We start from the raw sequence: 14,956 nt of genomic DNA, 5'->3' as shown, positions 1-14,956 counted from the left end.
GGCCACTAAACCCACGTGGGAGATCCAGAAGTAGCTCTGGGCTCCTGGCGTCAGTGTAGCATAACCCGATCCCCTTTGGGGATTAAGCCTGGTAAGAAAGATTCTCTCTCTAACTCTGCCTATTAAACAAATTTTTTAAAGTTCTTAATTTTTTCTTAACTTCTATACATATACATGCAAACATGCTTACACACATGTGCCCACACATACATGCACATATATGAAAATGTTTATTAGAACAGTACTAAACAGTAATTAAAAGCTGATGACTCAACAGCCGGACCTGGGCCAGGTTAAGGCGGAAGCCTAGTGTTTGACCCATCGCTCTGTGTGGGCAGCAAGGAGCCAGGAGTGGTGATGGGACTGAAACACAGGCACTGCTATGAGGTACGAGTCTCCCGAGTGCTACCTTAACTACTGCAAAAAATGCCTGCTCCTTCATGTTTTAACACACATTAAAAACAACACCAATAATACAAGCACAGATATCGCTGTAATTTGAGTTTCTATCAGAGGAAAATTTATGTTACCTTCATTTCAAACTAGCAATGCCAGCATCACATACGAGCCCCAGTTCGTGTCCCAGCTGCTCCACTTCTGACCCAGCTCCCTGGTAATGTGCCTGGGAAAGCAACAGAAGGACGTGGTCCATGCCAGCCATCCTGGATACGCAGAAGTGGTTCCAGGCTCTAAGCTTCAGGGTGCGCAGGTGACCAACAGATCACAGGATTCCCCACGTGTTAAGAAAGAGCACCGAAAACAGCTGCTATTATGTCAGACATTATAGAATAAATAAGGTGCAGGTCACGCAGCCCGCCACTCAAACCTACTGATGGGCAGAAACCCCAGATCACATCTGTCTCAGTGGAAACGCCCGCCTGTGGAACAGTTCCCCTTCCACGTAACGCTACGTTGCTCTCACACATTACAAGTACAGCTGTTCTGCTTTCTCTCCTTATCAGGGATTTGTACAGCACAGCTGTCTGAGGACGGCTGGTGGCTGCTCTAACAGCCAGAAGGGCATCGAAGCATGCCCTCAACAGAAGCTTTGGGGAATCATTTTGCCATTAAAGCAAATTTCACAGGGAATTAGAACTGTGCGTGCCAGGTTTAACTGGTGCTCCCACTACAAACAGATGGAAACTGCAAACAGAAATGTGTCCACGGCGTCTTCCTTGCAGGGCTGGGGCTGCAGCTGAGATCATCTTACTCTTACTCAAGTTTCCACCTGCTCCATCCCTCCAAAACACCCCAGGACTAGCATAAGCAAAAACATTGGCCTAAAGCTGAAAAAAAAGTAAAAAAATACCTTTCCACAACTGATGAAAAAGATCCCAACATTTGTGGCAAGGTAAATAAAATGGCCTAAGGTTTGTCAAACAAGTGGAAAACATGCTCAAGACTGCCACCTTGTGTCCAATCTAGGGTCATGCATTTTGGCAACAAAATGAACAAAGGATTTAAAAGTGGCTCAGTCCCAATCAACTTTGCTCTAAGGTTTGTCGGGCAGGTAGAAATCAGCATGGATCCTGCCGGGTTCTTCCGTCTCTTCGTTTGCAGGTTTTGCTTGAGTTTCATCATTCCCACGTGTCAGCTGATCCTCAGAGCGGCTAATGCAAGAAGAGATGCCTCCTGCCCGAGAAACTTCTTCAGTCTTCCTTCCCCACCAGCATTCTTTAAATTCTTAATCTGGACATCCCCAAGCACCGTACGGTCAGGCGGCATGGGTGTGCGTGTAAACACACACAGATATCCTCATGTGACAGTAAGGTGTTAATGAATGATTAACTTTGATAAACTGCTTCCCCCTTTGCTCTCCCAGGCTTTTTTCTCAAACTTTCCAGTACATTCCGGCCCCAAAGGCACTTGGTAGGCATCATGGGAATAAAGATCACCTGTCAGGCAAGATTTCTTCATTTGAATTGGATTCTTGTATCAGGGTGTTCAATGCTCACACTGTGAGACATTTGTGCTCTGTGTTCCAGCTCTCAGACTCAGCATTTTAGAAAGATCTTTAACCCTCTTCCTAGTTCACTCAGCAGGTGCAGGTCTGTGTCCCACAGGAAAGGAGCCAGGTGCGCTAGCTGGCCCTGGCGCTGGCCCCGCTCCAGCCTGCTGCTCACACACACTCTGGGAGCCTGCGACTGGGCCCCCGTTCCAGGCTCGAGTCCAGGCCTGCGCAGGCGTCACAGGCACAGACCCCGTGTGGTTCTGCCTTTCTGCATCTACAAGAGGAGGCCAGGGCCTTCAGAGAGGGCGAGTGGGGCTTGGGGAGCACAGCTGTTCCCTCCACGTCTCGTTTTAACTGAGATCTGGCCACATCCGTGAGAGGCTGTTCTGATGCACACTGCATTTACCCCAGGTCTAGGTGTGGCGCTGCCCTTCTTTGCCCTGGTTGCAAGGATCTGACGTGGCCCGAGCTGTCTGCCGGGCACTGATGGCAGCCCTGGGGCACGCTCCGTGGGAGTGGGGCAGCGGCGGTTCGCAGGCCACGTCCTCCAGGATTACAGCTTCTGTCCCGTCATACTCTCCTAACAACACAGGGATCCTAAAAGAATTTTCCACCCAGGGCCATGTCACCAGTGCCTCGTATACAGCAAGCCCTCCCTGTGCGGTTTCCGCTCATGTCCCTCTCTCTGCCTCGGTGGCCTCTGCAGCATCCCCAGGTCTCCATCAGCATCACCACAAATATTGATTTTTTTTCTTAAGATTTATTTTACTTTTATTGAAAAGTCAGATATACAGAGAGGAGGAGAGACAGAGAAGATCTTCTGTAGGTTGACTGACTCCCTAAGTGGCTACGATGGCTGGAGCTGCACCAGTCAGAAGCCAGGAGCCCCGAGCCTTTTCCAGGTCACCCATGCAGGTGTAGGGTCCCAAGGCTTTGGGCCATCCTCACCTGCCTTCCCAGGCCACAAGCAGGGAGCCAGATGACAAGTAGGGTTGCCGGGATTAGAACCAGCACACATAAGGGATCCCAGAGCTTGCAAGGCAAGGACCTTAGCCGCTAGGCTACCGCGCTGGGAACCCAAATACTGATTTGGGAAAAATGTACCTGTGCCTTCAGCCGGATGTTATCCTGTTTCCACAGAAACACCCCATGAGACACATATGCTCCTTAAAACCCACTTCTGCTTCTGGTTTTAAAGTGGATTAGTACTAAATCATAAAAAAAAAAAATGAAATCTGTTTTCCGAAACAAAATGGTTGCAACTAGAAACAATTACTCCCAGTAAAATTATCCAGTTCCAAAAGACAAATATATTTTTTCTGATATGGCTAATATAGAACACAGAGAAAAAAGGCCCAATGTGTAAGATTCAACTGCCATCTTAGGATTCTTGCTTGCAGCCCTGTGTTCCTATGCAACAGTAGTCTGCTAATGCTTCCCCGAGTATTACAGTCAGTGTGTCATCACAGCATAAAACACGCCCACTGCAAACAATTCATGGGAGGGAAAAAAAGGAAGGGGGATTGGAGAAAGATGACTGTCACAGAATCCTGTGAAATACATGAAACCGGTCCCACTTACATGAGTAAAACTTTTAAAATTCAGGATTGATATATTTAAAGCCAGAGTAAGAGAGGAAAGGGAAAGTAGGAGGGAGCGCAAGACACAGAGATAGAGAGAGATAGAGAGAGAGAGAGAGAGAGAGAGAGAGAGAGAGCGAGCCGTTACCTGATGTCAGTCCCCAGATGGTGCAACAGCCACAGCTGGTCCACGGCAAAGCCAAGCGCCAGGAGCCCCACGGTGCCCACACGGGAGGCTGGGGGCCAGGCTCTGGGGCCATCTTCTCTTGTTGCCCATTGCCAGGGAGCCGGCTCAGAGGTGGGACATCTGGGATGCCAGCGTTGAGGTGGCAGCTTAAGTGCTGTGCCACCAGGTGCCATTCTGTTCCCTGCTGACACACTGGCTGCAATGACAGACGCGAGGATGCACCCAGCAGACCAGTCGCCAGTCCGTGTTCCCGAAGGACTGTTCCAAGCTGAACTACTTCCAGGAACTTTCCTTTCAGTCTCTCAGGGCAAAGTGACTCAACCTTCCTGCCAACACAAGGCGCAACCTGACACCGGTCAGCTATAAACGAGGCAGTGTCTGCCCAGCAGGTAACAACTTGTGTCATGTCAGCTCTTGCACAGATGAATCAAAAGGAAACCCACTTGGAAGCCCTGAGAGCAAACAGAAGCACAAACGAATTGTAGGGAGCTTCGTGCCTGGTGCAGCTCTCTGCGTGCTCACGCAGCCGAGCCAGAGAGGCCTGTGCAGCTACACGAGCACGGACAGTGCTGTCTAAGTCACTGGGGGAAATGGCCCAGCTGAGTCACCGGGAGGGGTTCCTGGGCCAGTGCAGCCGGCCCTGGCGGAGCGCCAAGCTGCCGGAGGCGCCCCAGGGACACCTGGGCACGCTGCACGTTCTCCTGCATTAGGCCCACGTCCTGTCAAGCAAAGCTACTGCGGAAAGACTTAGGGCTTCGTACAAACCTATCCCAGCCAAGAAGCCCAAGTCCCTACAAGCAGGCAATTCAACTAGCTTCTGTCACTCCGAAAACAGCAGGGACTAACTGATGGACGCTTCAGTTCTAGTATTCGCGAGCACGGAGCAAGCCTGGGACTGGGCGGTGGTGGCTGGCGAGAGGGGAGACGGCCAGGAGACCAGGAGAAGGCACAGACTTTAAGCTGAGTGCAGGGAGGAGACCCAACAATGTGAAGAAATAGAAAGCCACAAGCTTACTGACCAAACAAAACAAAAACACCTGAACAGACTTCAAAAAGGAAAACAAATCCTTTATTCTTATAAAGAACAGATTCACTCAAAAAACACAGTTTTTGACAACACAAATTCACGATGTAGCCTTGGAAGTCGATTTTAGAGAACAGTGTTTTAACAGCTCACAAAAACCCAAAGCCTCTGGGAACACATATTCACAATCCTTTAAAATAAACAAAGTTCTTCCAGTCAGAAATTAAAAACAAAAACAACCCTCTAGAAATGCATCCCATGGCTGAACTCTGGCCCCTTTCACGCCAACTGTCTATGCACACAGCCCAACCTCATGCCAGGAATCCCGGTGCTGGCGCCCTCCGTGCAGAGTACCCCATCAGCACTGGCCCCGGGCCGACAGGGGAACGAGGATGCGGGCCAGCACCAACACCGTGTTGGACAGTGACAGCAGCAGACACCCCAGGCTCAGTCACAAGACAGAACAGCTCACAGCTACCTCAACTCTAAATAATTCAGGGGACATTTTGAATAACATAATAATAAACAGATTGACTACAAATCTTTGCGTTTTGAATCAAAATTATAAAGAGATTTAAAAGAAAAAAAAAACTACCAAACTTTAAAACACAGCGCAATATCGCCACCTAGTGCCCAGTACGTTAAAATTCTCATCGCTCCTGCGAGACCTGGTTGGCCTTAGAGGGGAAAAGCTGTTTCAAACACAGGCAAGACACTTTTTTCATTAATTCAAGACAGATTTTTTTTTTCTTAAAGTCTATTATCAGAATCCCAGCAGTCAGACAAACCATCTTCCTCACAATTTCGAGAAGGGTCACAAGAGACAACGCCTGTCAATCAGCTCGTGGGAAGGATGCACCTGCTGCCACGTGCTTTCCCTTCCTCACCCGACTGGTACCATCCACCCGTGACTCAGTGTTCCCTGTGAGACACACCTAACAGTGACGGACTGGCCTAAAATTAACACACGTTACAAGTTTTTATTTTTTAAAAAAAGCCGAACATGAAGACATTTGATCACCTCACAGTGACTAATTTCTTACCTAGAAGTAACAATTTCACGTCCTAAAAAATTTAATGCTCCATCCATGAATACATGTATTTTTTAAAAAAAATCCTCAAAGTGCCCCTCTTGATTGTAATATTCTCAACTACACAAATTTTAACATATTGGAAATATCTGTCGTCAACACTTAAGTACCCTGAAAAGCGTCCAACAGTTACTTCCAAAGCAGTATGTTGCAGTTTGGTAAAAAAAAAAAATTAATTAAAAAATAGAATCCAAGGTCCTACGTTAACTACTGCAGGCTATTTATTTTCATTATTTTAAATAAACAGCAACAATCTGAAGTCCTATCCCACCGACACTGCAATACACATTTACAAGTAAAAACACACAGATCCATTAAACACTACAGCAAATAAACCCAGGGTCAGAAAAAGGGTTAGGATGCCTCTCACCACGAAACAGGACTTCCTACCATCTTCTATGGCTTTAACTGCTTCCAAGACACTGGCTTGATTCTGTACTGACAACTTCACTGATGAGACATTTATAACACTGCGTTTTCACACAGCACGAATAAATGGCAGGGGACGATTCCTTGTGAAGTAAAATCGGCCCATGCCAACCGCCCACCCCACCAGAACAGATACTATTCTCACGGGCAGCGAGGACCAAAGACCCAACCACCCGCCTTACTGGTTCTGGAATGCAGACATGACTGCTAAGTGTCATGCACACTGCTCTTCTACAGACAATTCTTAAAACTTAAGCTGCTAGGCTTGGTTGAAAAGTCCATGGCTGCTAAGGCCTGCTCCGGGCTTCACTGACAAGAAACTACTCTTCCATGTTCTCACGAAATTCTAACTGCTCCAAGTGTAAGCGCTTTTTATCCTATTGAACATGAATTTCTTTACATGACTATGGATTACCTTTTTAAAAATAGGTCCAACATGATAGCCCGCTATTTAAGAGGTACAAATGAAAGCCCTGTGGATCCTTTCCCTCCAGTCTTTAGGTCATCCTCAAGAAAGGAATGCCAAGGCAAGTAGCGGCTTCATTCAAACTAGAAACACACTATAAGCTATTTATTAGAAACAAATTATGTTATTTCTGTTTAGGTATTTTATGGCAAGTGCATCCCACAAATAACTAAGAGGAAAGCAACTCCAGCTAGCTAAAATGATTTCTCTTATCAAAATGACATTAGGATGTCCAAATCATTTGGATGTGTAATCAGATGTGGTTTTCACGATGGCTGAGTAGCAAGAGCAAAGGTAAGCGTGAAGAAACACCTAGTGCGTGGGAAAAGTCACACTGCGATCACGGAGAACGCTGAGCAACACGTCGCAGCTGGCAGGACAAGTTCACGGCCATCTCATACTGAACCCGGTTTCTGCACTTGATCCTCTCACAACACTACCTCACCACTCCAGGAACGACTGCCCGCCAGGCACTCCCTAGCAGGTCAATGTACCGCTTTTCACAACCATCTTTCCGTCAAGAAATTCAACCAAGCCTAGCAGCTTAAGTTTTAAGAATTCAGGACAAAATTATCTGCTCAAAAGAAACAAAAGCAATGCGGAAGCTACGCAAGCCAGAGGCGCCTGGCTGTGTTCGCCTCACAGTGAGGATGCTGGGCACGGCACCAGGAGGGACCAATCGCCAGGCTGGCCGCGTCCGTCTCCTGCACATCGCTGCCACACAGCTCGGCAGACTTGCCAGTTTTCCAGCTGCCCAAGAAATGCAATCCACACCATTATTACACACTCACAGCATCCCTGTTTCAATTCAAAACAGTGAAAAACGCATAGCACCTCTCAAACTGCCAACATTTTCTGTTTTTTAATCCCAAGCTTTCTGTGGGATTAAGCTGGCAGCCTCCCTGTAGGATCGGGCAGTGGCAGGACTAGGTCTGAAAACGAAATGGAACAGCAATTCGCCCTAAACACCGTGTTTTCAACACGGAGGCTGCGGTGTGCCAGCCCGATCAGAGCAGAAGCTTTTCTGAGAAATATTCCCAAACACAACAATATTTCTTAGATGAATAGCATCAGATAATAGTTTTTACTAAATTACATTTTTTCCCAATTCTGACTTCCTGAATTTATATCTTCATCATAATAAATTCATGATGAAAACATGATATCTCTAAGTATGCTTTATGTCCAAGTAAAATATATTTGCCCTACAACTGTTAAAACTAGTGATTCAATCTGGTTTCTCATTCCAGAACATGTTCGGCAATGACTCCTCCCAATTACACCTGTAATTTTCACCTGCACGCAACTTTACGTTGGCAAGTGCAAAATACTTTCCATGCCCACTCACTTAAAAGCCAGAAATAGCATAACCCGAATGTTGAGGGAAGAACTGTTGGTTCACATTTGTAGTTTTTATAAGTTCCAAAATATAATACAAGGTTACAAGACGGATTTCACAGTTCTGAGTTTGTTAGGGTAACATGCTGCAATGACACTGAACTGGAAGGGAATGACAACTCTATGAACGCGTTCAAACTGTCAGACACAGAAAACAAAACTAACCCAGATTACTCCTCGCCTCAGTAGTTGTACCATCATCCACAAAACGGGAACAAACCATATCCCAGCTCCCTTCCAATCTGACACTTTTTTTTCAGATAAGAGAACAAAACGCCGGTTACCTTCAGCTTTACATCACTTTTTAAAAACTTCCCATAAAATTGTATTTCAAAATCTTGGTAAGAATATAAATCTCATAAAAGCTTTGGGGGTCCATCCAAAATGTCCTTTAGGAATTACAGAGTGAAACGTGTCCCCCAAAAGGCTTGTGACCATGTCCTTATTTGCAAAGTGCTTGCAGGTACAATTGTGACTTGCACCTAAGGTCATCCTGAATTAGGGTCAGTGACGCCGCTCCTCGGCAGAAGAGGAAGGGACCGCGATGGCCTGTGGGCCAGCCAAGCAAAGAATGCAACAGCACGCCAGGAGCCAGGAGCCAGGAGCCAAGGAAAGCGGACTTGTGGAAGGATTCAAGCCTGCCTGCCCCAGAGTTCCCACCTTTGGCACTGGGAGCTATTGTCCAGTCCCCACACTGGTCTCACCGCCATCCTGGGAAATTACACTCCGATCCGTTTTCAAAGGGAGACGTGCTTTAAAGTTTGCAGTCAACACAAATTCTCTTTGGCCATCACATCTCAAATCACAAATCAGACAAGATTCAACACAAATTCTGAACACAAACTGAGAGCTTGGTTTTGAAATATATACAAAAGCACTTCAAAAATCCAAGAAAACATTGAATATAAGATGAATTCATTGTGGTGCAAAAACCTCAACATCCTTTAAGTGGTTTCCATAAACTTCCTGACGCACTCTCACTTGTCATCAAGCACATATTTACCGACGTTAGCTCTCAGCCAGGTGTGCGACCTGACCATTTCTAAACATTTTTCACTGTGCTACATCATTCAAAAGAAAAGAAATAAATTAGTTGCAGCACTATGAACATACAGTTTTCTTAAACTTAATGAAACTTTTCAAGCATTTTGTGTAGCCAGCAATATTTTCTTTTTTCTTTATACAGGCTTCATTTTGAAGCAGTCTAGAACTCTGCATTTATTTAACCTTCTTGGAATATTACAGTTTAAGCTGAATGTATAAAACTCCCTTGTAGTCTGTTGATCGTATTTACACAACATGGTCGAAATTCTGGCAAAAATGGACTCTAAGAATTCTGACACAAGATGGACTCCTCACCCCCGCTGTGCCGGCTTCTCCGGGCCTGCCAGCCACGCTTCCCAGAGTGTGCCTACATCTGCAAAGTCTGAGCACGGAGCCTTCACCTCCCGCGACACGCTTGTGGCAGACAAAGTGAAGAACTTTATTCGAGTGAACACTGCTGTATAACGAAAATGACAAACACCTGATTTAGTTTTCAAAACAACATGAGATCTCAAGTCTGCCTACTTCTAACTCATAAAAAAATGCATGTGATCTGAAAGATCATGGTTGCGCCTTCAAAATCTCCTCCTTTCTACTCGTCTGGTTGTGCACCGTCCAAACAGCGTGCAGTGTAACCATGAGAGTTCACAACGCCCTCACATTACCACATGAATCGCTGAATGTCTTGACTATCCGGCCACTGGAAGGTCTTGTTCAGGAAGATATAAAAGGTTAGGAAGTTAATAACCACATAACAGCCCAGTTCGCAGACGAGTCTGGATGTGGGGGGCAGAGGTATGTTAAGCCTATAGATAATGTAGGGTAGAATGAAGTATCGGAATTCTAGCAGCTTCTGAGGAACTGTAACCGCGAACACGCACACGAAAAACATTAAATTCCAGAAAATGGATTTTGATTTCAGGGAGTCGGCGATACTCCAACCAGCAAACACATAGCCAGGAACCAGCAGGAACTTGACAAGTTCGTGCCTCTCAAAGACTCTCTTCCACACGTAGAACGTATAGTGCCTGTTGTCCGCCAGCAAGTACTTGTGGGCGTAGGTGAACTTCCAAACCACAAGCATGCAGAGGAGGGTGAGCGCCGAGAACTGGATCCTGCGTTTCCACGCGAGCCCGAGGAAAGCCTTCACCTTGCCAGGCGACAGCAGGTGCGGCGCGGAGAAGAAGAGCGTGAAGGCGGAGAAGTAGAAGAGCTGCGGCAGGTGCAGGACGGCCTCGTGGCTGCTGCGGTCGCCCACCACGATGCCGCCGTTGACGGCCACGAAGGCGCAGAAGGCACAGCCCAAGACGGCGTAGGGCCACGTGGCCAGCAGGAGCGCGCTGAGGTTCTTGGGGGTCAGCGCGTGCGCCCACAGAAACCGGAGGACCCTGCGGAGGTCCGCGAGGGGCGCCCTGCCCGCAGAGGGCCTCTCCTCCTTCTTCTGCAGCTCCGCCTTCCAGGCCTCGGAGAGCTTCTGGGCGAGCACGGTGCCGGCGCAGAAGGCGGCCCACACGATGTTGGTCTGGCGGAACATGAAGCCGCAGAAGCCCAGCACGGCCGCAGTCTTGTGGTTGCCGTACAGGCACATCAGGTAGGCGAAGAGCGTGAAAAACAGCGACCCCGCTTCTGTGTAATAAAGGAAGTTAAAGAAGTAGAGTGTGGGGAACACCGCCAAGGTCAGGGTGGACAAGATTCTCTGGACACTCGAGGCGGCCTTGGAGGGAGGAAAGAACACGGGTGGAGTTACCTTCATGAGACAACGCGGCTACAGATTCATTCACCACCAAAAACAGAGAAGTGACTCCCACTGCATCGAGATAAAAACTGGACAACTCATTTTATTTCTGGCTTTGCCAAAACATAGTGTGAGGAACAACACCTCCCGGCATCTTTTAGCAACCCCTAAGACAGCGTCCTACGCGCCAGAACCCTGAGGCCTAGAGCAGTGGGGCCACCGGTGAACACCTGGGGCACGAGCTCAGGACGGGCGGAGCTGGCTGGGTCGGGCAGGACGGGCACGCAGGCGCTGGGCCGTGCCGCTCTCGGCACCTGTGGCGTGGGCTTAGTCCCACACTCCAGGGCCACGGGCACGAGATTCCAGGAATCTCCCGCCAGCACCGGGCCCTGGCTGACGCTGGCTTCCTTACACAGTCTATGTTAGGTCTGAAAGTGCTCTTAGAGCCTTAAATTGTATCCCCTACTTCGTCCAAATCAACAAATCTGACGTCATTCCCAGGAGAAAGTCAGTCTCTCAAGCCCTCTCCATGACCCGGAAGGACATCCAGGCCTCCCACCCCTGTCCCCATCAAGCCTTACAAACCTGTACACTAAATCCTGCAATTCCAGATCGCGCCTCCCGAAGCCCTGCTGCTCGGGGCCTTCCTGCTTCTGCCCACGCTGTCTGGCCTGCAGCCCTGGGCGCTCTCTGAGCCAGGGCCTGCCCGCTGCGGCTCACGCTCAGCAGCCTTCTCAGCGCTCAGGGCTAACCTCGCTCTCACAGGCGACACCGCTGAAGCCAGTTTGGTCAAAGATGATCATCTATAATAACACATCAGGAGCTGCTCTCCACTCCTTCCATCACGGCCGATACTCTCCACGAGTCCAACACCCTTCCCAGTCAACAGAGTAAGTCACTAAGATCTATCTGTAAGCCGCCCCACAGTAACCGAAACACAAACAGCCGGGGCAGAACTCAACGCCCAGGCCAGCACTTACAAAGGCAAAACATTCATTTATTTATTTGAAAGGCAGAGTTACAGAGAGAGAGGCACACAAGGAGAGGAAAAGAGAGAGATCTTTCACCTGCTGGTTTTCTCACTAAACAGCCCCCCCCCCGGCCCGCCTGGCCTGTGCTGGGTCTCCCGTGTGCGGGCTGGTGCTCAGCCCTTGGGCCATCCTCCGCTGCTCTCCCGGCACATCAGCACGGAGCTGGATTAGAACTGGTGCAGCCAGGACTCAAACCGGCCTCGTGCAGGCACTGCAGGCTGGGGTTTTGGCCTGTCCGCCACGTGTTAGCCCCAGAACATAAACTCTCGTATCTTATTTTCCAACATACCTTGTGTCTGGGTTGCACCTTGCGGAAAAGCAGGTACAGTAAGTAGAAGTTGCCGACGCTGAAGAGCAGATTGACAAAGCGGAGCATCCCAATGGAGCAGACGATGTGTTCCGACCACCCAAAGATCCACGTGGCGGGCTTGACCACCCCGACGGACACCAGGTACAAGCCGGGTAGCGTAGTGATCATGGGGTCCCACTGGACAACGGAAAGGCAGAGAGCAAAGTGGGAAGAGGGACTGTCAGACAGACTCCAACACATCCACACGTGCCCGAGGAATCGGGAGTTACTGTGTGTCGTGTCGCGGTTATGGAGTACTCAGCAGGTCACAGCTTTTCAATTTCTTTTCGCAATGTTGCCCCATCCCTCCGGGTAACACCTTTAAAACCTGTTTCTACTTTTCACCACTTGTTACCCAGGCTGCACTGCAAATGTTCTAAACGAGAAACGTGGTCTGGCATCCTGAGGGGTTTAGGGAGAAGGTTCCACAAGCCCACACGCATGCGGCGTGCTCAAGACGTGCCCTGGTGACCGTTATCACAGGTCTGTCACCTCGCAGGTGAGTCACCGAAACCCAGGGCAGGGACAAGGCCACGCCAAGCTGAGACAGAGCCTCGGGTGGTTCTCCAACAGACTTCATTCATGCGCCTAAGCACTCACCCTGCTCTGGGTGACAGAGAGGGAGGACGACATGTGTATTTCTGTATCTACGTGTGTGAGACCAAAGCCTGCCCCAGCGCCCCGGCAGGGAGTCGCTGTCAGCTGTCACTGCGCTCCGACCCGAGGCTGGGGCGACAGGCACCCCCGCGGCCAGGGGCCGGGACCCCACCTGCGAGAGGGAGAAGTGGCCCTCGCAGTAGCGCTGCGCCTGCGGCAGGTGGAAGATCTCGTCCATGTAGGGCTCCCGCAGCGCGCGGCTGAAGGCGGAGAAGAGCAGACAGGACACCAGGAAGGTGCAGCTCAAGGCGGCCGAGAAGTAGTACCCCTCCAGCTGCGCCATTCCCGCCCCACTGCCCCTGCCCGGGCGGAAGGAAAAATAATAATTAACAAAAGAAAAGAAACCTCAGCCTGCAACGCTGAGCCGACAACCACGGCTCGAAATGGGCGCGCAAGGCGGGACTGGCCTTGCCGGGTTGAGCACGGCCGGAAGGAAGAGGCTGCTGGGAGCGCGCAGACTTGGAAGGGCCAAGCGACGGCTTCCGGAGGGAAGACTGTCAGACAGGGACCGTCGCTCTGTCAATCACACTGCCCGAGGGCCCGGAGTGGCTGGAGTCCCCGAGAGGGGCGGGTCTTGGGGGCGGGACTGGGCGGCTTCTGGAAGCTGTTTCCGGCTCATTCCGGCCGCTCCCCGCAAGGGGGCGGCCTTGCCCTGTGTGTGGTCCGGTTCCGGTCTCCGGGGACCCGGATGACTTAAGTCTCTAAGTCAGCTGGTCCTCTCCCCCGGAGCGATGGCCGCGGGTCCGCCTGCGCGCTCGGGCGGCCGGCCCTCTCTAGCATCACGCTGGGATTGGGGGTGCTGTACGGATGTCCCCCGTGGGAGCTGTCGCTCCATGGGCGAGACGGGTTGCTGTCGGCTTCTACTGAAGTAAACGCAGAGCAGCCGTAGTGGGCGGCGCGCGCCCCGCGTTTGGGGCACCCCCAAAAGCTTTCCCGCGGCCGACAGCTGCAGGCGCGGGCTTCTCAGGCTGCGGGACGTCCGCTGAAGAGGAGCCGGGCCTCGCAGTGCCTCGCAGCCGGCCGGCGTTTGGGGGAGATGCTCTGTCGGGTGTGGACCCCCGGAATCTCAGCTGCGTTCGTCCTCTCCGACGAGGCCAACGCAGCCCCTCTCAATTTTCTCAAACTGATCCCTTCCCCATTCGTTCCCTGTCGCTCCCCCAACAAAACGACCGGGAGGTAAATGAGAACTTAGACCCCGGCGGGGTCGGCGCGGCCTCCTCGCTCACCAGGAGGTGGCGGGCTTGCCCTGCGTTTCCAGTCTCCTGTGACCCGAATCGCCCTGAACCGGGGCATCTCCCCTTTTATTACCAAGGTGTCCATCTGGCCAGCTACACAAGCTGCCCGCTCACCCTTCCTGAAACAGCGGGCATTTTGAAGGGCCACTCATGTATGTCCTACATATATATCTCTCCGTAACAACTGCCACCAAGACAACATCTGGGCCCTGGACGCACTTCAGTCACCCTGTTGAGTTAATGACTTCCTATGAAAAGAAACACTTCTAGGGATTTAATGAAGCTACGTGCTATTAACCTTATCTTTAAGAACCAGATCATTAACATTCAGCTCAAACTCGCCTTGCAGCATTCCCATCCTATATTCCATGGGTGCTTATTTTGCATTGAGATTTATGATACCACTGTTGTCAATGAAAAGGAAACCAGACCCAAGTTAATGTGAAATGTGGAACAGGGTTTCAACCTTGGGCGGATAAGGCTAAAGACGTTTGGTGCAGATTCAAACTATTCTTTAAAATAGCTGCGAAATGCTAATTCAGGCGACGCAGAGACGAGCTGCACCTCCGGTTAGAAGACCTAACACAGACACTGCATGCGGGTGTCCTCAACCCCACGCAGTTTCCACAACTGTGGACCCACAGTTTTCTGATGAGGTTTTCTTTTCTTGGTTGCTTTTCTGAAGGACACAAGAGGGTTCACATTTATTTAATGTAGTATTGTATGACAACATTTATCGCTGTCTCGAAATATCAAGTATCAATAGTTGATAATACAAC

The 14,956-nt window shown here is 50.0% G+C and overlaps 1 protein-coding gene across 1 annotated transcript; it reads right to left on the bottom strand.

The window, feature by feature from the left end:
• Positions 1-4,769: 4,769 nt before the first annotated feature.
• On the bottom strand, positions 4,770-13,357 carry ALG10 (ALG10 alpha-1,2-glucosyltransferase). The gene is made up of 3 exons (XM_040978878.1): positions 13,055-13,357; positions 12,226-12,423; positions 4,770-10,884 (listed from the first exon to the last, which is right to left on the bottom strand). Exons 1-3 carry the CDS (start codon positions 13,223-13,225, stop codon positions 9,832-9,834), a joined length of 1,422 nt encoding a protein of 473 aa, XP_040834812.1. The 5' UTR covers positions 13,226-13,357; the 3' UTR covers positions 4,770-9,831.
• Positions 13,358-14,956: the final 1,599 nt, after the last annotated feature.

Source organism: Ochotona curzoniae, unplaced genomic scaffold, assembly GCF_017591425.1.
Source record: "Ochotona curzoniae isolate NIBS_2020 unplaced genomic scaffold, NIBS_Ocur_1.0 contig_2927, whole genome shotgun sequence".
Classification (NCBI taxonomy): domain Eukaryota; kingdom Metazoa; phylum Chordata; class Mammalia; order Lagomorpha; family Ochotonidae; genus Ochotona; species Ochotona curzoniae.
This window is presented reverse-complemented; position numbering and strand designations above follow the sequence as displayed.